Source organism: Anoplolepis gracilipes, chromosome 9 (genome assembly GCF_047496725.1).
Source record: "Anoplolepis gracilipes chromosome 9, ASM4749672v1, whole genome shotgun sequence".
In the NCBI taxonomy this organism is placed as follows: domain Eukaryota; kingdom Metazoa; phylum Arthropoda; class Insecta; order Hymenoptera; family Formicidae; genus Anoplolepis; species Anoplolepis gracilipes.
Genome location: NC_132978.1, coordinates 1,540,618 through 1,562,500, shown reverse-complemented (window position 1 = coordinate 1,562,500; position 21,883 = coordinate 1,540,618). Strand labels below are relative to the sequence as shown.

General features: G+C 34.8%; 4 protein-coding genes across 4 annotated transcripts in view; 1 reads left to right on the top strand and 3 right to left on the bottom strand.

Annotated features, from left to right (window-relative positions):
• The window catches only part of LOC140669550 (U3 small nucleolar RNA-associated protein 25 homolog), a 2,916-nt gene extending 352 nt beyond the window's left edge, over nucleotides 1-2,564 (bottom strand). Inside the window, exons 1-2 of the mRNA XM_072899519.1 lie at nucleotides 2,290-2,564; nucleotides 1-2,157 (exon numbers count right to left, since the gene is read on the bottom strand). The exon at nucleotides 1-2,157 is cut by the window's left edge and continues 352 nt beyond it. Of these exons, the coding sequence (XP_072755620.1) occupies nucleotides 1-2,131 (2,131 nt within the window). The 5' untranslated portion in view covers nucleotides 2,132-2,157; nucleotides 2,290-2,564. The remainder of the gene's footprint in view (nucleotides 2,158-2,289) is intronic.
• The window catches only part of Bai (transmembrane emp24 domain-containing protein bai), a 95,531-nt gene extending 92,352 nt beyond the window's left edge, over nucleotides 1-3,179 (bottom strand). The window contains exon 1 of the mRNA XM_072899137.1: nucleotides 3,043-3,179. Within this exon, the coding sequence (XP_072755238.1) occupies nucleotides 3,043-3,123 (81 nt within the window). The 5' untranslated portion in view covers nucleotides 3,124-3,179. The remainder of the gene's footprint in view (nucleotides 1-3,042) is intronic.
• A 1,728-nt stretch (nucleotides 3,180-4,907) lies between these two features.
• Nucleotides 4,908-19,715, top strand: LOC140669248 (WD repeat-containing protein 20). The gene is made up of 8 exons (XM_072898903.1): nucleotides 4,908-5,656; nucleotides 6,341-6,523; nucleotides 7,384-8,844; nucleotides 18,052-18,126; nucleotides 18,211-18,387; nucleotides 18,453-18,658; nucleotides 18,741-19,070; nucleotides 19,170-19,715. The coding sequence occupies exons 1-8, from the start codon at nucleotides 5,387-5,389 to the stop codon at nucleotides 19,498-19,500; spliced, it is 3,033 nt and encodes a 1,010-aa protein (XP_072755004.1). The 5' UTR covers nucleotides 4,908-5,386; the 3' UTR covers nucleotides 19,501-19,715.
• Nucleotides 19,649-21,809, bottom strand: Trax (Translin associated factor X). Its single transcript, XM_072898902.1, has 2 exons — nucleotides 21,693-21,809; nucleotides 19,649-20,838 (listed from the first exon to the last, which is right to left on the bottom strand). Exons 1-2 carry the CDS (start codon nucleotides 21,703-21,705, stop codon nucleotides 19,985-19,987), a joined length of 867 nt encoding a protein of 288 aa, XP_072755003.1. The 5' UTR covers nucleotides 21,706-21,809; the 3' UTR covers nucleotides 19,649-19,984.
• Nucleotides 21,810-21,883: the final 74 nt, after the last annotated feature.

Here is a 21,883-nt window from a genome sequence, read left to right as displayed (position 1 = left end):
ATTGATAAAATATGAGGTGGCGAATACCCTTTATCCTCGTTCTCCGCCAAAAGTGCCAACGTTCTGTGTAAAGGAGAAAGTGTGCGTCGCTATGGAAAAACATGTCCCTTGCCCGGGCAACTTTCCGGTCTTCAGTATACTCACAGATTTGCGCAAAACTCAGCTTCTCTTTCATCATGCGATTCCGCACATATATAAAATCGAAATAAGATGGAATGTAAATTAAGGTGTGATTATTTATAGGATCCATGTATCGCGGCAGCACCTCTTTCATAAAAAATTCCAATCTACTGTCGATAGTTTGAATAAGGTCGGACGCATCAAATCTGTAAAACACCTGTGGAATTTTGACGGTCACCTTGTGAATCGAACCTAGTTCACTTCGATTTGCCACCTTCACTTTGCCTGCATAGTTGAAGCATTTCCTTATCAGTAGCGTGTTTACATGTGGTAACTCGATACTTGAAAAGATTAATGTCTGTCTGTAATATTTAGTCCAGCCGTTCACGCACCAACTTCTGAGACGAGAGTAATCGATGTCATGAGATTTTTTAGGTTGCAGATGCAGATAATCCAACACTTGGTACAAATGATCCCAATTTTGCATGAGAACGACGTCAATCTGATCCATGATTAGTAATTCTATGGATGAGAGAAAATCAAAATCTCTTACTGCTTCTCCCTCAGCACCTATCACCCTTCTGAGACCCAATGGTGAGCCAATTATAATGTCAGAGGAGTAGAAATTCGTGTATAACTTGAGAGTCTTCTTAGTGATGGCCATACCTATCTTGAATTTGTCATCAACGTTTCCTTGTAAAGTCAATTCATAATCTTTTGGTTTAGGATTCTTTTGAGGTATCGCTAACTCATTCCCAGTAAAATCTTCCATGAATCGCAGCTTATTAACGACGGAGCCACCTTTATCCTCTCCAAATAAAATCGAAATAAACATCTCGACTATTTTCAAGCAAGAATGCTTAAATGGCACTATTATAAGCACTTTGGGCCTCACTAAACCATGATCCCTGTATTCATCTGGAATTTCTCCCATTCCGTTACAATTAGACTTGGCTAACTTTGCATTGTGATGCAGTATTTTTGTTCGAGTTTTCAATACATGATTAATTACATGCAAACAATAAACGAATCGTATCTGATCAGCGTTCGAAAACGTTCTTTCAGGATAATATAAATCTTGGTAATTATTTATCACTGAAAATAACTCTTTTTGAAGAGGAGTTAAAGGTACAGAATCTTTTTCTATATTGTCTTTTATATTATGATAATTAGCTTTGATTAAATTATTCTGAATTTGCGATTTTATATACAATTTGTTCCAATCAATACTTTCAATTAAACTTGGAACTTTACCATAATTTGTATATTGTTTCTCTTCGTCATCTAAAAGTTTTTTAACTTTTATGAGCTTGTCTTTCGAATCAACAACAGGTTTTGGAATTTGACATATTAGATTTCCAAGTGTAGGCCACGTCAATGTTGTAACCTCTGTTACCTGTGGTGTTACAGAAACTACTTTATACAATTCATCATCCATGTCGTTACGCAGATGTAAAGAGAATGGATCTCTCAAATGACCAGCATCTTCCTGAGCAGTCTCAGCATCTTCATAATCATCCTCCTTTATGTCATCTATAACCTCTTTATTCTTACTGTGATCATAAGATTCTTCATCCATTTCAGATTCTCTATTCTTTTCTTCATCAACTTTTTTCTTTTCGATTATTTTCTTATCATTCTTTTTTTTCTTCTTTCTTTCTTTGTCATTTTTATTCTGTTTATTGCATTCTTCATTTTCACTATCTGAACTGGTAACAACTGATTTCTTTAGCTTCTCCAGTAAATTTTCATAACCAGGAAATCTGGACATAAAGAGCAATTCAGAATCAATTTCTTCTTCTTCAGAACTATCAGTTTCCTGAAGTCGTTGACGTGCCTTCTCTTCCTCCACTATTCGCCTACGAGCTTCAATTTCCTCATTTTTTGCTTCACGCTCTTTGACATAAGAAGCTTTTCTATATTCAAACTTAGTCTTCTTTGATTTTGGTCGACTTCGAACGTTAACTTCAAAATTTCTTTTCTTACCACGTATCCGCTTTCCTGGTGCCATTATAGCAATACAAATCTTGGTTTAATCTGTATATACATATCACGGTTAATTGAAAATATCTCAAAGAAATAACTACTTATGTAATTAATTTAAAGATTGCTGAGCTTTTATATGTTTTGTATATATTTTCTTACTATTAAAATAACTAATAAACGTACCGTTAATCCTTGTTCTAGTAACGTCGTGCACAGTAAGGAAAACGATGCAGTAACGATGTTTTTTAATTTATATAACCCATAATTTTTAATTATTGAATTAAATAATAATCGATGTTGTGTATTCGTAATATATTACCTATTAAATTAATTAAATTTTAGTAAATACTATTAATCTATCCAGTCAACAAAGTGCATCCACACTTATAAATGATTAACCACGTGCTCTGCTACCACAGACCACGGACTTGTCTGCTACACATGTAAGGTTAGAAATATCTTCTCTCTCTCTTTCCTTTCTTTCTTTTCTTTTCCTTCTCACGTGAAACAGCGTTGAAGTACAAGAATATAGTAGATACGTTCCACTCGACATGACTAACGTTACGAATTTAACTGACCAATCAGAAGAGAGAAATATCTATCTCTTTTGTCCCGATTAGCCAATCGAACGCTGTCAGATATTTAGGAAAACAACCAATCACGTTAAGCCAAAACGGACGTACGCGTATCATAGCGTTCATGCAAATGACTCATAAATTACTTTTGCAGCGAATTCGATTCGCTGATCTATAAAATTGTACATAACCAATGCAAAATAAATTTTTCATCATTCTAAATAAAAATATAAAGTCACTTTTTTGTACAGTTTCGGATATAATTACACTATTTTACGTTAATTTTTCATCTTTTTCTATCTTATCGAAGAAAAAGAATTATTTGAATTATGCTACAGAGATGCAAAAAAAAAAAACTCACCCTCTCGCTGTGATTATTCGTCCTTGTTGCAGGAATGTCCGATTGAGACTTCTGGAATGAACTCTCACACGAAAATGGCATTTCTCGAAATAACACTAATGATCACTTATTTGGAATAACACTAATTATCATTTACTTGAAGGCGACGTGATTCCATCGATTCCGCTCGATACGCGATCCCGACATTCGAAATGATCGAACGATACGCGGCGCCACCGAGGAAATAGCGCTGTATGCGAAAAAAAATTGTTCAAATATAGTGCGCCCGCACAGGAGATCACGTGATCGCGCGCGTCGATAAGATATACATTGCAAAATACGGAATTGAATTTGCCATAGATAGATAAAATCAATTTTCCTGTCTGATTTTTCGATCTGGGTAATAAAATTAAATTAATAAAAATTAAGAACAGGCAAACTAATTTTAATGAATAGCTAAGCTTCGAAATCAAAGATTTAAAAAACATACACTATACATAATTAAAAAAATTAATTGTCAAAAGACAGTAGCTTTATTTTTGACAAATTTAAAATAGATGATTTATAATCAATTCTTGTTTATTGTGAGAATTAAATAAGTAGAAAAAATATGTAGAATGAAAAAACCGAAAAATTGTTAAAATAACATTTGATTCTAGAAATTAAAAAATGTTCTCTGTAATGAATGTGTTGTACTAAAAAGAGATAGCTATAGATAGATAAAGAGAGAGAGAGAATCTCTTTAATTTATCTTTTTTAATCTGCGATAAGATGTCTAAAAATCGGTTTTTCATCAATGTCAATTAAAATTAACTTATTAACTATATATAAATCTGTTCAATAATTATAAAGAGTTTGTAGTTACGATGATGTAACAAAATACAGAGACTTACATCAGTTAAAATTACAATTCAGAGTTAAACGACATTAATGAAATCCGCGTTACAGCATATCGTGTGTACCTCCATATATTATGTAACATTTATCTACCTTGCAATTATCTTCGGCAAACTAAATTCTGCAACGATCGAATTTCGCAAGTTCACGAGAGTTGCGATGTAAAAAGATTGGCGGGCGATTTCAGTAGGAGACAGAAAGAAGGGGACGGGGGACAAGAGAGGGGGGGGGAGAGAGAGAGAGAGAATAAAACACACAGATCGAAAAAGGGATCGAGATCGCGTGGAAACGCCATGACGTGGAACGAACGACGCGAACGACAATACGGGAAGGAAGGGGTACGCGCGGGAAGCAGGAAAGAGCGGGTGAAATTAATTGACCCTTTGCTTGGCTTGTTTACAAAATATCCGGTCCCTAACAGGGCTCGCGCGAACCGCCACGCCGTGTCGAAGAGGATGACTGCGTTGCGCGCGCATCGATGATACTGTGATTTCCAGTGACGTATATATAAAGGGAATATATCAAGGACGCCTGGAGTTGTAAAGTACTCTTGCAATTAGTGCTGCAGCAATTTGATAAATTAATCTCAAGGTAAAGTTTCTTGTACACAAATCACTGAAAATTATGCAAAAGTTCTATTCTGTCCCTATTTTTCAAAATCTATTAAACATTTCTTATGTAGTGTAAGAATTAAATAAAATTGTCAGATAAATTTGCATAGACATACATACATCACGCATATGCATAAAAATATTAACCAATTAAATGTCTAATTTAATGTCATATTGTGATTTTTTTTTTCATATTAGATGAATGATTGATTTTTCTGTCTTAAATTCTCTCGTGTAATAATAAATTATCATGTATAATTTCAAACACGATTACTCGGGGCATCGATAATCTCGGCACGTTCCTGACAGCATGAACCGCCGCCACCGTTCGGTAAACGCACTACTACACGGATAGTTTCGTAGTAGTATTTCGAGCGCCCTTAACCAACCGCGTTCACGCCGTCAAGGAGAGAGAGACGGAGCTAGAGCAGCTAGATAGCCGGCGGCGAGCCTGCGATAGACGTTACGCGCGTTTGACGGTTTTTTGTACGGGTGCCCCCCGTGGTTACGTCAAACAGTGAGCCTGACAGCAGCCGCAGCCGGCCGTCGACGGCCGGCGGAGCCTGCTTCTGCTTCGCGCGTGTGAAGTTCGCGTTCCTACGGACGAGTGCACGGGGCGCACGGGGCGCACGGGGTGCACGTCGAGCGAGGGGAGTCACACGCGAGACGGCGGACGGCGAGAGGCGGACGTAGGTACAGACGGTGAGACGGTCGATCGGTCGGTCGGACGGACGGTCGGACGGACGGTGGCTGCACACGGTGTGCAGTAGCAATAAGCTTAGAAACAAGCGCGGCCTACGAACGATTCTCCCTGTGTATCTGATGAGCTCCTCCGCCGCGCCGCTGCTGGTGGTAAGATGGCTGTGCAGCTGGACGGAGGAGGGAAGGAGGACCTGAAAACACAGTTTGTCACGCGGGAGGGCACCTACAAACTGATGACCCTGTCGGAGTATTCGAGACCGAACCGGGTTGGCTACACCAACAGCCAGGGCAGCGCGTCCGTCAGAGTGTCCTTTGTCACGTTACCGGACCCAGCGGATCCTACGGGCGCGCAGGGTCTCGGCGACCGAATGTGTTTCAACTTCGGCAAGGAGCTCTACGTTTACGTCTATCGCGGTGTCAAGAAGGTGAGTCCGCGGCCCCACGATGGCTCTTGCGATGACGATGACGCGTGACGTGATCGAACTCGTCGACCGCGAACTCGTCGTCGCGACCTAACCTCGCAAATGTCGTCGCGGTGGGGACTCCATCTTTGCGGTTGGCTCATCACCACGCCTTGCACGAAGACGTCGTGTCCTACGTGACGACGAACGCGACGTCGACGATTTTCATGGAGTTGATTCGCGTGGAATCGTCGCTATACGTTTTTATTCGCGAACAAACGAGATGACGTCTCGACATGGCAAACACTCGAGCTGACATTTCTTGGAAGTGTTCGGAGTACTTTGTAATCGTTTAGATAATAATTGCTAATCATACTTGCATGTTATCATTCTTCTTAGTATTCAAATCATTGATTTACATATATATGAAATTAAACACAAAAGAATAATCATATGAGATTGATTTATTATGAAGTTTTTTTTTTTGTGAATAAATTATTACAGAGACATTTGTTTTGTTAGAGACAGCATTTGAATTTATATTTCTGAGATATTTTCAAAATAAGATAATAATTTGCTTTTTAAGTAACTGACCAAACATATAAAATGTTAAATTTTTCTATTGTCACTAGAAAAGAAATTTAATTTTATTATAAAGATTTAATTAAAAAAGCCTAAAGTTTTAATACATCATTAAAATATTTTCAGGCTGTGGACTTGAATAAACCAGTGGATAAAAAATTATACAAAGGGACTAATCCAACTTGTCACAATTTTAATCAAACAACAGCAACAGCTGATAGTGCTCCATTACTGGTGGGATTTTCTACAGGACAGATACAGTTAATCGATCCGATAAAAAAGGAACTCAGCAAATTATACAATGAAGATGTATGTATAAGTAAATTATGTATGCATTACAAATTTTTATCAGACATTTGATCCTTGAGGAAAATTTCCCTCCTGTATTGCATTTATTAATCAGAGAGTTTTTTGTAATTTCCTGCATTACATTTGCAATCTAGCTTACATTGAGATAAATAATCTGATAGTTCAAATAATATTCTTTATGCAACTAGCATATATCGTCATATTTTCCTAGCAGTGTGTACAAAAGCTGTCAACACTTATCCAATCTCTGTGATATGTATATGTTATCTTATTGGAATATGATAAAACAGAAAATGAATACTAGTTCAATGATTAATGTCATTTATTATATCTTAATGATTGTATTTAATATTTAATAGCATATTGTTCAGACTACTTTTTGCTGGTAGACACACACACTAATTCAATTATAACCCAATCAAATAATTAAGCTCAACAAGCAACATTACATAACTTTCCATTATCTTCTCATAACAGATATAGGCTTTTATGGGGCAGTTTATGCTTCCTTTTTTAAATACATTTTAGTGTAATTAATGTGTGATTTAGTATTATTATTATTTTTGTTTAATCATTTAATTTTATGAAACATATGCATACATTTAATACTTATCTTCCCTTTTAATCTTTTACTGTCCTGTGTTATTTTCATATTGGTCACATATTGGTTTACTGTGTATATCGTGAATACTGTTATTTTTTTTTAATCTTTGTTTACTTATCAATTATCGTAACTTTGAAATAATATAAAAAATTATTTATTTCTAAATTTTTATTTAATTTAGTGATATTAACTCTTTATATTATGTTTTGATACAGGAATAAATTTTTCTATTCAATTAGGAATATTCATATTTCAGAGGCTGATAGACAAGAGCAAAGTGACATGCATAAAGTGGGTTCCTGGCTCGAACAACCTATTTCTGGTTTCTCACAGTTCCGGTCAACTATACCTTTATAACGAAGAACTGCTCTGTGGCACTACAGCACCTCACTATCAGTCATTCAAGTCGGGTGACGGATACGCCATTTATACCTGCAAGACTAAATCCACCAGGAATCCATTGTATCGATGGGTGATAGGTGCCGAAGGTTGTTGTATAAACGAATTCGCCTTCAGCCCTTGTGGCACAAATCTAGCTGTGGTGTCTCAGGATGGATTTCTGCGCGTTTTTCAATACAACACCATGGAGTTGGTTGGTTCGGCAAGAAGCTATTTTGGTGGCTTTCTGTGTGTGTGTTGGTCACCGGACGGACGTTACGTGGTGGTTGGCGGCGAGGACGATTTGGTGACAATTTGGAGCTTCCACGAAAAACGTGTCGTGGCACGGGGACAGGGTCACCACAGTTGGGTGAGCGTGGTTGCCTTCGATCCGTATACCACGTCCTACGGTGATCATGATCCTGACTTTAGCGGCTCGGATGACGAAACAACGATGCCACATAGCAATCACAATCACTTCCACGAGAAGTCGCATCGTCTTTCTACGACTTCGCAGGGCGGTCACTCGAACCGTAATTCTTGCGGCTCAGAATTGAGAATGTCGGGCGGCACGTGCTACAGGTTAGGCAGTGTATCCCAAGACACTCAGCTGTGTTTGTGGGACATCACGGAAGATGTATTGAGGCAACCTGTGTGTGCCAAGCAGAGGTCCTCCGTAGCGGGTGCTACCAGCGGCACCCTGTCGTCTTCGGGTACGTTTAATAGTGGTAACGGCACAACGGCGACGGTAAATCATCACTCGAACTCGAATGCTAAACATAATAACTCGAATAACGTAAATTTCAAAGAGAACGTGAGTGGTAATAACGAAAATAGTAATAATAGTACGAGCACGAACGCCGCAGTGGCGACTGTGAATTCGTTGACGCAGAGGCTAGCGGGTCTTGGTTTTGGCGAGCGTAAAGGTGATAATCACAAGAGAAACTTTAGTCTCACTATGCGAGGCGGAGGCACCGGTGCGGCGGCAGCGGCAACGGCGGCCAACAATAGCACGACGACAGTCGCGCAAAACAATGGTGGCGATAAGGCGAGCACTGGAAACTCGACGAATACGACGAGTAGTAGTCTGAACAACAGTGTCGGTGGGGGTTTAGTAGGTGGAACGGGGAATAAAAAGGTTAGTTCCGTGATGGACGATCCCATGAGGTTGATAGGGACCGCCTGGTGTCCCAGGTTCGACGAGTGCCCGGTCCTCGAGCCGCTGGTGTGTAAGAAGCTGGCGCACGAGAGGCTGACTGAATTAGTGTTTAGGGAAGATTGCTTCGTGACGGCGTGTCAGGACGGATACGTGTACACGTGGGCAAGACCCGGCCATATGGTAGGTCCTCTCACGATAAGCAGCACCCTGCACAGGCCATCACACCATCATAGCAACAACCCTTACACTAGTAATATCAATTCCATGCGATGTAACGACCTCTGATGTAACCCGTTATCTCCAAATCGTTATTTAGCAAGTCCATCAAGTAGAGTCTGTTAGTCTGAAAATCCGAATCCTGTGTATATACATATACATAGAGTTAGAATTTAGAATGATGTTATCGTGACGAAAATGGCACGGGAAAATCTTGTAATGCTTTGGGATAGTCTTCCTATTGCCTGTCGTGGTAGCGGGAGGAAGTCTTGAAGATAAATGATAGTTTTTGCTCGGAAGTATTAGAACAAAATACACATTGACGAATTCAGTTTTACCTTGCCGGGTATTTCATATGATGATCGCTGTTATTTAAGTTTTATATACTACGATCAGTATATTTAATCTTAGAGAGAGAAAAAAAGAGAGTCCCTATTCTGTTTACGTCTACGACTTAAGATATATACTTGCGTTTGAGTTCTATTAGTATTGGGAGGTGCCATCAAAGAGAAAACATTAAGAATTTTTTTAGTATTTTTCTTTAAGTTTATATTGTGTATATATGTAGATTATAGAAGTACATAGACGGATGATACTATGAATGAACACATTCGTAGCCTAAAATATACTTGTTATCATTAGACCCTTGACAATTTTACAAGGCGTCTTTTACTATTTTTTGTTAAATATTTTTTAATATTTGTTTATAAAATAATAAATATATTTTTTTGATAATTTTATCTTTTATTGAGGATATTTTTGTCCATGATCAGATAAATTCGTAATGTTCTCGAATCAATTACCAAATATATTACTCGAAATGCATGAAATTAGATACTTTAAATTAAGTAGCGTAGAACACGGGCGCACACACTATGGTATTTGTGTTTTTTCTCAAATATAGTTTTTATTAATATTGCATTTTTTGCGAGAGATACGCGCACACAGATAAGCTTTAATTTATCTTCTATTTAGATATTATCAATCTTGTTCTAATATCTGCTTAGTGCATGCGTTGCGGCGAACAAAGGACATGTGTGTGGGTAAAGTTCATTCATAGTATAGGCTGTCGTTGATACCTGTGCCTAATGATGGTCTGGTCAAAATATATATCCTCGCGATGATTATTGCAGAATTACGCGAGCTAAGATAGATATCGATTATCGATATATTTATGTTTTTGGTTTGCATCCTCGAGAGCAATGTTGTTTGAGCCCTATGAGGCCTTGTGACAGGGCAGGCCCCTTTATTAAAAAGAAAGCCTTCTTCCTATTTCCTGTAAAGTGTTGTTAGCTTAGCTTAGCCGAGCATAAAAAAATCAACGGACAATTACTTAGCCAAACTGTCGTCTCAGATTAACGATATGAAATGCGAGAATATTTAATCTTTTGTTGGAAACGATGAATTTTGCCTTGTTGTATAATAAAGCGAAAATTTGAATGAACGATCGCTGCTTGCTTTTCGCTTGTTGAAATTTTGTTCAATCAAGTGCAATGCAGAAGCTCCAGGGAGAGAACAGTCGGAAAAACGTACATATGTATATGTATAGTATACACATACATATGTATATAATGACACATGTAAGACGATGTCTATTCACAATTCGCCGTCTCGCATGTTTTATTTATTTTTTTTTTTTTTTTTTCGTTATACTTTTGATAATACTAGGTCCTGATACTAGGGCTCGAATAGTGTTTCCTGGCGTTTTGCATAGAGCATTTGTATCCCACACTCACCTTTTCATTCTATAGTTTTGACCAAAAGTAAGGGCAGCTTCATTAAATTGTGTTGAATTAAATTAATTGATTTACGAATTAATTTTCGAATTAATTAGAAATATGACAAATATTTTTTAATACGATTATTAATTGAGTGTTCAGATTTTTCACTCCTATTGATTCACACGAATTTGATATGTTACAATTTTTTAATGAAAATAGTTTTTTATGCTTTTGGCCAACGCTGTGAATACCTAACTAATTGCGGAGTTTGCGATATAAAATTCATTATAGCTTCTTTTATAGCGCGACTTATATAATTTCCAAAAAAATAGCGCGTCTTTATAATTTTAAACGAATGCTTGCGCTTATTTCTCAAAGCCGATGAAGCATTAATTCCTTTTTCTCACTTTTGATTGATCGGAAAGATTAATGTTCTGTACCACGCTTTGGCTGATGCAAGAGAATATCGTGGATGAGACTTCCCTGAGTTATCGCATGGTACGTATGACTTATCATTTTTCGTCCTATTTTGCTTTTTTTTTTTTACCGCTTGATCGGACTTGTCATTGAGTAGAATAGAATATACACGCTCGAGTCGTATTCACACACATTCTTGTCGAGATATATTGCTCGGCAACGCTTCCGAATTTTACACCATGAATTGCACTATATTTTTCTTGGCTCATATACGCACTTGCCAAATTTTCATTATCCCCGAAACGTTTCCGCAAACGAAGATATGCAAAATGTCTATAACACAAATTATTTACAAGTTATTATAATTTTTCATTTACTAAAGATACAAATTTGCAATATTGAGCAAATAAATTTTTTATTTTACTGCGAAGGTATAAATTAACAAGAATTGCCTTGATAATCAATGGATTTCTTTCTACACTTTATTTATTTAATTCAATTATTATAAATTGTTTAATTTTATTATATATATATATATATATATATATATATATATATATATAAAAATATAAATCTCTAACTTATAAAATGATAATTAGCAATATTTAATATGTATATTATGTGAAAACTTTTCGGGAATAATGTGAGTTTATGCAATGATCGGCTTAAAAACATATTAATGTCAGCAAGAGGTTTATATTCTCTCTAATTTCAGCCGGGAATCGGCCAGGTCGGCGGCGCCGCTCTTCACGTGGTTAGTCCAGCTGAAGGCGGTGGTACCATAGTATAGCCAGAACCGGACATCGATGTCGGTCCATCGCGAGATCATCAGGAGGAACCGCAGAGTTCGTCGCGGACGACCGAGGCGCAATTTCAGCAGGCGTATGTACGCCGACGTCATTTGTACTACGTGTGGCCGAGCGAGAGTTATTCCGATACGGTTTAAATGAGCGGTTGTTCGGTCAAAAAGCGGACGAATTAAAATGAAAATCTGAAGAGAATCCGTTTTTTTGAAACCGAAATATCTTAGTTTAAAAATTAGGGATTGACTTAAAAATTCGTAGACTGTCTGTTAAACTTTAATCTCGATATCAGTAATACTTTTAACAACAAAAATATGCATCGATTGTGAAATAGAAGGAAGACTTAATCGACTGATATTAATTTTAGTAGAGAAACTGCTTTCCCGGTTGTTTTGTTGTAAAAACAGAGAGAGAGAGAATAGTTGGAAAAATTTTTGACGATATATTAAATTTATAATGCCCGACTTAGAAAATTAAAAATACCAGTTTACGCTAAAGAGGATTCTTATAAATTCTTTTTAATTCGCCTGCATTTTACGGGCCGCAGCTTAACGTTTAAACACATACACATTCACACATACAGTGCTTTCGTTTTGGTAAACCGCTTTTCCGGTGCATATCATTTCTTCTTCCCCTTTCTTGTTTTTTTTCCTTTGTCGCGACGACGACAACGTTACGCGCCTCTTTCTCCGCGAAAACCCGCGGAGTCGAAAGCAATTTGTGTGTATACATGTACATACATATACGCGTGTATGCTGACGATCGTGGCAGATGCGTTGTATCATTCCAAATAAAGTTTAGCGATAACATGCGTCTCTCGATTGGCGGGATACGTGGGTTTCTCGACGCTATCAAGAGCATTTTTCCGTGTATTTATTATATGAAGCGTTGAAATTTATATAGACTTAAGTCACACAGAGAATCAAATTTTAGGACAGACTAAAAGGGTAATCTGTTCCATAAAAATAACTTATTCTAACTGGCTCATTTTGATTCTATTGAACGATTCTCCAACAACGTTTATAAAATATATTTTAAAGGATACTCTAAACGTTAGATATTCTTTGACTTGAATGATCAAAAGTAGCTACGAAACATTCCTGAAGAATTATTTCGTTAAATAATTTTTAATTAAAAGTGTGACTTGTGTCTCTATCATTTTCAGTGCTTTATTTCGGTCGATTACTTCGAAGGACATATTCCGCAAGGCCGCGTGCGTGCGCACGCGATATTAGTTTTTAATTTATATAATATACGTAGAAGTTATATATTGTAATTAATAACGAAAAATACAGCGTTAATTTATATTGTTCTAAAGTGTCTATTTCCGATTGCTTATTTCGATTAGCTTTGATCACGAGCATTCCTGCGCAATTCAGGGATTAAATATCTACTGTTATCATATTTTCGACCTTCTAATAATGTCTTTTCATTTATACCTGCGCAGTAATTCGTTGCAGCACCGTTTACTCAAATTTTACTTTGAAGACTTACTTGATATAAAAAAATAGGCTGTAAATCAGTCAATATTATCAGATGCTTTTATTCTCAATTGAGAAAAATTCCATGTATCAAAAACCTATATAATAACATTTTAAAAGCTAAAAATGCTATGCACATACATATATATTCAAGAGATGTAAAATAGAGAACAAAGATAAAGAACATTTTTTCTGTTTCTCTCTTTTGTCAAACAAATAAAATATCGTTAGCTTTTCCCAAAAATTTTCATTTTTTTTCAATATTTACAGCTTTTTTTACGTCAAGACTTCTTTAATGTTAAACGACACCTTCTCGCTATGTTTCGTAACATGCAACGTACGCACCGTCGCAGAAATTCTATCAAGGCACTGATATATTACACCGATAAGAGGACCGATTCTCGATAAGACTTTTTCGTTTCGATATTTTTGTTTTCATACGACGTACGGTGGATTACCGTACTTCGAGGCACGACGACATTGTATTATTATTTTAGCAAGTGCAAGCTCGTTAAAAGTATGCTGTGATATGTGTGCTATATATGAAGACATTGACAAATGATGCGAGCGATGAATGTCACTTCCAAGCACTCTATCGTGCATCGAAACAGACGATCTTGTAACGATTACATATATAACTACTGATTAGTTTCTTACTTATAGGCAACAACCGAAACCGGCCTGCGACACACCAGACTATAATTCATCTAATTCTGCAAGAAAAAAGACGGATGAATCTAAACGAATCGAAAAAGTTTCTCTTGTGTTCGTAATAATTATCTAATCTTTGAAATTGCAGATTAAAATCTTTTATTTACTTTTTATCTTTTTCTATTCTTATAACATACTTAGGCAAGCGATACACGATATAACTGAGTGACACGAATCTGATGTGTAAAAAGGAATTTTTTAACGTACCAATTTAATATATTTAATATATTTAACGTAATTTTCTAAATGAAAAATCTAATTTTATTTTAAGTTTCTTATTTCTTTTAGTGAGAGAAATAAAAATGAAAAACAATGGAAAAAATTCGACGACCCAATTTGTAATTTAGAAAATTAGAATTTTGCAAAATAAATTTTATACCGATTCTTTTACATTCATCCTTTTTTACGGAGGAGACCGCGATCTATAAAGTTCCTATTTCGTAAGCTAAAGGGCGAATTCGCGCGCTGAAAGCGCGCCTGATTTTCCGGCCGATGATTGATTCCTGGTGAGAATGTGTTCTCGGTCCTTGCACAGGACGGACGAAAAGCTCGTCGATCAACGAGGCTAAATGGATTTTCAGATTGTATATGATGGACGTGTGCGTGATGAGTTAACATATATTTAAAGTGAATTGAAGGCTCGCGATTTTATTTTTTTTTTTTTTCGAACATGGACATGATCAAATTTTCCTTTGAAAATTTGTTGGTTTTAAAATGAAATGTATCTACATTTAATTGATTTCAGACGTGTGATCAGTAAAATCAATTCAACAACACACTAAGTTTTTCCAAAGTCGCAACAACATTCTCGCCATCATGTAAAAAGCAGGAAACTTTTCTTCGTCTGAGACATATCGAGACGAAAATAAAAAGGATAATTCCGATATTGTAAATCGCGTTGTTCTAATAAGTCACAGATGACATTTTTGCGAACAAATGATAAATACGCCTCTCAAACTGCTGTAACAGAAAATATGCAATTCATTATTAGGTTGTAAATTGCATGCAAAACAATCGTTTTAGAAGAATATAATAATAATATACGTATTTTTCTTTTTATAAAAATATCCTGGCAACTAATCTACTATTAAAATATATGCATCACTGTTCTTCATTCGTGCATATCGAAAATATATATTTTTTTTAATTGTGCTTATGCAAAAAGAAAGAATTCTAAGCAGCGTATTAAAAATCAATATCCTCTTACATATGCAATTACATGTCTTCTGTTAGTAGCACTTTGAGCAACGAAAAAAATGCCTCTTTGATTTACTAGTTTGAACTCGGATCGACCAGCGGCTTTCTGCGGTTTGGAAGTAGAAGGACAGGTGTTCCTATATATTTTAGTGTCATATGACACTTCCTTCGGCTTTCACGCCTACGAAACGATTTTTCGATCGGTCTAGAGTTTCAAAGTATATGAACGAATTATGTACAAACGACTTACATTGCATAACTGATTGACGCATAATCGATTGTCCGCAATTACCGCGTAAAAGCGGTAAATGCGTAATGTAAAAAGAAAGAAGACGTTGGCGCGTCTCTCGATTGAGATTACGAGAGCGTGCTTAATTCAGATATATATTATATATAAATAGCGACTTGGTCCAGCTGATTATATACATCCTCACTCACCGATAAGTAACCGAGTCTAGCATCTCTCTGGCAGTTTTTTATGAGACCTTTCCACGGCAAAGAGCTTTATGGCATCGCGTCAGATCTGTATACTGTACTTCTCGGCGCATTTCTCTTTGTTTGTTTATAAGCGTGTACATTCTTTGTAATTGTAAATGAAAAAGACATTTCATTGTTAAAGCTTGCGTGTTTCTTATTCCGCATTCGATTATTTTTCCTCTTCCTAATAAAATTTTCTCTCAACGTGATTATCTATGCTTATAGAATTTTTTTGAAATTAATTATTGATGATTACGGATATATTTTTTATCATTTATTAAATTTAGATCTGTTGTTAAAATCTAACACATTAAAAAAGAAAAAATTGATTGATAAAAATTTATTTTTGCGAAAAAAATAAAAAAAGAAATAGTAGTTTTATATATTAAAATAAAAATACCGTAATATATTTCAGTGTATTTTCAAAAATGCAAATATTAGGTCATTATTCTAGTCTATAATTCCACAGCCAATTGTGTCTGGAATCCGCATATTGATCTGTCAAAATCTGCTAGTCTTTTTTTTTATTTATAGATCACGAGAAATTTTTTTGGTGAATGGTCTCGAAATGTCTGACAGTTTTCATGTTAATCTATCGAAAAATTCATTATGACAAAGAAACTACAAATAGTACGGGTAGACAATGACCTAGTGCAAAAGGCGAATTTACAGATCGGCAACAACATCATCGGCCGAGGCGCTGCAACAGGAGTGAGTTATATCATTATTCCTATTATACATCATGCAATGTAAATAAAGGCATCGTACAGTAATTATACATACGATATCAGTCTAAGTTAATTCGTGAATGAAAAACTCTTTATAATGCAATAAAAATTAACTTTTTTATAATCTAATCGATTAATTATATACATATAAAATAATGACTTTGCATCCTCTTTAAACTTTATTATCATCTGGTTTAAGTTAAAATAATAAAGCAAAGTTCTTTCTGCATTTTTAAGTAGATTAAATTTAGCATTAGGAAATATGTCAGAATTTTTTATTTGAAGATATGTAATTGCGATTGCGCAGAATCTTGGTTCATTCATGTTCTGAAGATTCAACGTTTGCCGCGTCGGTCATTGATATGTCGCGATATATACACGTGCATGGATCACCATTGAGCTCCATAGTATATTGGAGTAAGCCTTATACTATTTTATAGAAATAAGAGTGTGGCCAGGATTAAAAAGAGACATATATATATATATATATATATATATATATATATATATATATATATATATACATATATATATATATATATTCTTGAATGGATCTCTTTTATATTATATATCACTTGAGCTAAAAATATTATTTATCAGATATTTAGCAATAAAAGCGATAGCAGGTTTTAGGAAATGTTTTGATTTCATTTATCAATTTATCAAACGGTGAAATTGAAAATATAATTGTTTATTTATTTCTTTTCAATTTGTCAAATACATATGAAGTCTATGTTTGTTATTTTTATTTTTTTTAACTGCTTCCAACTCATAGAGTTATCTCGCACATTTACATCTAGACTCTTTTCAAAAATATACACTCTTCTACGCAGTATTATTATTGTATGTGTGTCAGTGCACATATGATTGTGGATGTATGCAGTGTACGGAACATCGGGACCGGGGGATCGTTAAACCCCAACTTTTGTGCACATCAAAAGTCCCCCGTGGGTTTGTTATTTAGTGATATTAAATAATATTAATTAATCAGAATGAGCGAATCTCTAACAAAAATAGTGATCCATCCAACATGTATATATATATATATATCCTTTTCTACGAATTGTCATACTCCCATTTTTGAAAGCTTGCTCCAATATGTTATAGAGCTCAATGTGCATCACATACGTTAAATAGCCAGCAAAACGCATTTACGTAATTGCAGACGAAATTTTATTTCAATTTTTGCGAGCGTAGCTTGTACAATTTTTTTAGACATTTACGAAAAACAGTGACATTATCGTGGTCGATAATGTCACTGTTTTCCTTACTTCCTTACTTCCCGCCAAGTCCATTTGATACGGATCTTCAATACTCTTTCATCAATGACTGTATTTAACTATCGCGCGACGTAGTTAGTGTTTGGAAACTAAAATTGTCTTATAATTAAATTTTCTATACACTATAGTTTTATATTACAGTATTACACATACAGGTATTTTTAAATAATTTATTTTAATTATTTATTTCACATACGTGAGAAAAATAGATTATTAGAAAAATTGAATTAAAACGCAAATAAAACAGACTTTTCCATTTAATCCTTGATGATAAACGTGCATTCATTTATTAATCGAAAGATTAAGTCTTGCATAGCGTTTTTCGCAAAACTAACAAGTTCCTGTCACTATTATAGTGCAACGATGGCCAAGTGCTCAAGCATGCTGTGACCATCAATTTGGCACCTAATGATGAGATGACGATTAATCCGGTAAGGTTTTTGTATTTCTCTTATCCATCATTTATTGAACTAGTATTATTTCAGTCCTCTATAGAAATCATTTTTCAGTATTAGGTGGTGCCATGTTATATGAAACAAGTTGGATGTACACGATGGCAATTTCTTAAATTGGGAACCAATGTGCCAATAAAACCAGGTGATGTCTGTTCTCTGCTACCTGATAAATGTTGGTTTAAAGTTATCTCAGTGTCAGATACGATGGAAGAAAATAATCAAATATTGAAAAGAAAAGTATGACAATTATTGTTGATATTTGAAGAAAATTTTGTAAGATATTAGAGCACTCTATATTTTAGGCTGATGAAAATTTGAGTAATGAAGCGGAAAATAAGAAAGCATGCTTGTCATCCAATGTAGAAATTATTGCATCTCTCAGTGAAACTTCGAACGATATGCTTAGTGATAAAGATCCATCGAATGAGTATCAGAATTTTTCCATTAATGGAAATAGCAAGCACAATGATGACACTACTCCAGTCTTGCAAGAAATCTATTCTACAAGGTATTATTTCAAAATTAAAATAAATTTATTTATAAAATAATTAAAAATATAATTATTTATCATTTGCATCTATGGATTTTAGCTCTTTAGAAGGAAGTAGTATGCCCGCAACATGTTCTAAAATGTCGGCGGATTCTCAAAACATAATTGAACCTTGTATCAAGGAACAAAATGATAAGGAACAAAAAGCAAAGCACATCAACTTAACGAACGAAGCCACGACAAATGTTGAAGCAGCAAAAAAAATTAAATGGGATTGCGACCCACATTTCAGTGATCAGACCGAAGTTCGAGCTTCGTCAACACAAAATAATCCTCGTTCACCTGTTGCTTTACATCAAGATCAAGCAAATGCACTAAAACCTGCTAGAGTTCGCAGAGAAAAGTGTATGTACGGTACTCGATGTTATCGGTAAGTGAAACAATGCAATTTTACCGAAATAATTTTTCCAAAGTACAATATAGTCTGGACACCAAAAGTATGAAACATCTTTAAGAAATTTATTCATAGGAAAAATTCCAACCACAAGAACAATTATAGCCATCCGACCGATTCCGATTACGACGAGGTAGATGATCGAGAGGAGTGCCCATATGGTACGAAATGTTATCGTAAAAATCCCCAGCATAAGAAGCAATTCAAGCACACAAACGTACCACGTCGCCGTCGAAGAGCCGCCACTCCAATGTACTCAGTGACTATCAATACCACGTCTGAGACAGATCACTCATCCGCAGAAGAGTCTGTTGATGAGTCTGATTACGAACCGTCTGTGTATACAGAAAGTTCAGATGACATGGACGATAACAGAAGCGAATGGGAGGACGGTACAACGGGCTGATGACAAACATTACGAGTTTTCATATACTGTCGTCGATTTCTATGTGATATTTTTGAGAACGTCCAAATTATAGATGTTTCTATTAGTATGCAGATTTTATTATGAAATATTTATTTTTATACTCGAATTGAGAAAGAAGAAAGAGATATATATTATACTTGTATTTATTTGTTTAACAAGAAGAAGAGTATAAAAGTGTTAATAATATATCACAATTGACATGTGTATTTTTATGCTCCGCGCATCGGAAAATATATGATTATTAATCTAATGCAATTTGAAATACAGATAAACTTTTTATCTGAATAATGTTCAACACAAGTTTGTAGTCATTGTGATATCTCTCTCTTACAAATTAATTCTTAATTAAATCACAATTAAAATAATATATTAGGAATTATATATAACTATTTCTATCTTGCATCAGATTGAGAAATCAACAATAATTAATAATAATATATGAATTAAATATTATTTTCATATATTAAAATGCCTGATATCCTTCATCATCTTCAGTGACGTATTCCTCAGCAGCTCCAATAGCCACATCAGCGAGCATATGTTTCGGAATTTCTGATCCTCTCACTTTGATAGTATAACATGCATTCTCCATCTTGGTTAAGCTTTGTTTGAGTGTGATAATTTTTTTGTTCATTTCATTACTAAATGCTACGCTTGTATAGCCTAGGAACGCCACGTATATTTTTCTAACGAAATTACATGTCTGATAACAACTGCTTATATCACCTATCGCTAAGTTATTGATACATTTCCGCATCAATTCTCCAGTTAAATCAGCTATTCCCAGGATGTAATCTGTCGGCGTGACCATGACTTTTCTGGTGACAGTCTGCTCTGTCGAATCGACTGGAGTCGTGTTATATGTCAGTGCTCTTCCCAGTTTTGTACAATCTTGCATTTCACCATTTTGCAGATACTTGTAGAATGTGAGCGCTTCTACATATTCTTCCAGACCAGCACGATAGGCTCTGTGGAACTGATAGGCGTCTTGACCGTTCAATTCATCCGCAATATCTCTGAATAGTGTCTGAGCTATGTTATCTAGTCTCGATTTAGCTGCGTCTAATACAGTATTTCGTTTGCTCTCTTTGTCAATGGTGTGTAGCAGAAAAATTATTCTCTTGCTCTCGATGCCTATGTCTCGATTCATTTTGAAGATCCTCTCGTAACGGTCGTGCTTGGCATCTAACTCGGCCGCATAAGTACGAAACTGTTGCATTACGATATTGTTGTCGTCTATATTCTCCACTATCTCCTTGCCTTTATCGCCAAGATTGAATTTGTCCTTATCATAATGTCCGCGATGTCTCCTTCCTCCTGCAAATTACAATATTTTGTAATCGATATAGTATAAAGTTGCAAAATATTGAAGGAATTAATACAGTTAAATATATAAAGAAATTATAAATGTATTAAAAATAGTAAATGTATAAAGAAATTATGTTGCAACAAATATCAAAGAAAAATTAATCTATAATAATTTAATAAATATAGAACACTGATTATTGACATAAATATTACTATATGTTAAAAAAGAAACAAATATTTTTCATAAAATTAATCAGAAAAATTAGTTTTTAATACAATATTATGCAAATGTTAGTGATATTTGTTTGGCTACTATAACAATAAAATAATATGTATTAATAGTTTTTGAAAGACTCGCAACTTTATTCAACTTCAAATATTATATTCATAAAAATATTTGTATAATAGAAAAACCTTCATACTAAATATACATACATTTCAAATTTTAACAGTAGTTTAAATTCTATTGAATATTTATCAAGTATAGAAAATAAATTTTATTCTTTTCTTCAAATTAATATTATATATATATTACATTAATTTAATTTCGCATACATAGATTATAATATAAGAAAATTGTAAAGGTAATACATTTGTTACAACAATATAACCTATTTTCTCTTAGAAATTCTTAGAACTCAAGAGAGAGAGAAAGAAAATTAATTTCAATTTCTCAATCTTAAAATCCACTTTTCAAGCTTTTAAAAAGTAGATTGCCTATCATTACTACTAAATTCGACAATTGTCATATAGTTGATAAACATACATTCTCAAGTGAGGAATTGATATTGTTTATAATAAATTGATGATGAAACATGATATAAAACAAGAAAATAATGTAGTATAACTATTAACAAATTTACCTTTTCCCGACATTATGATTTCCTTTAATAATTTTGATTAATCTGTTTGTTGAAAGTGATATAAAATACACGCGATATACTTGAGTTTACTTGTCAATTATTTTGATACCAGCAGACGACTTGTGGCAGTTTCAATATAATCTTTGCTTTCTAACAATAGATGTCGCCACTACCTATTTTGTAGCCTCGAA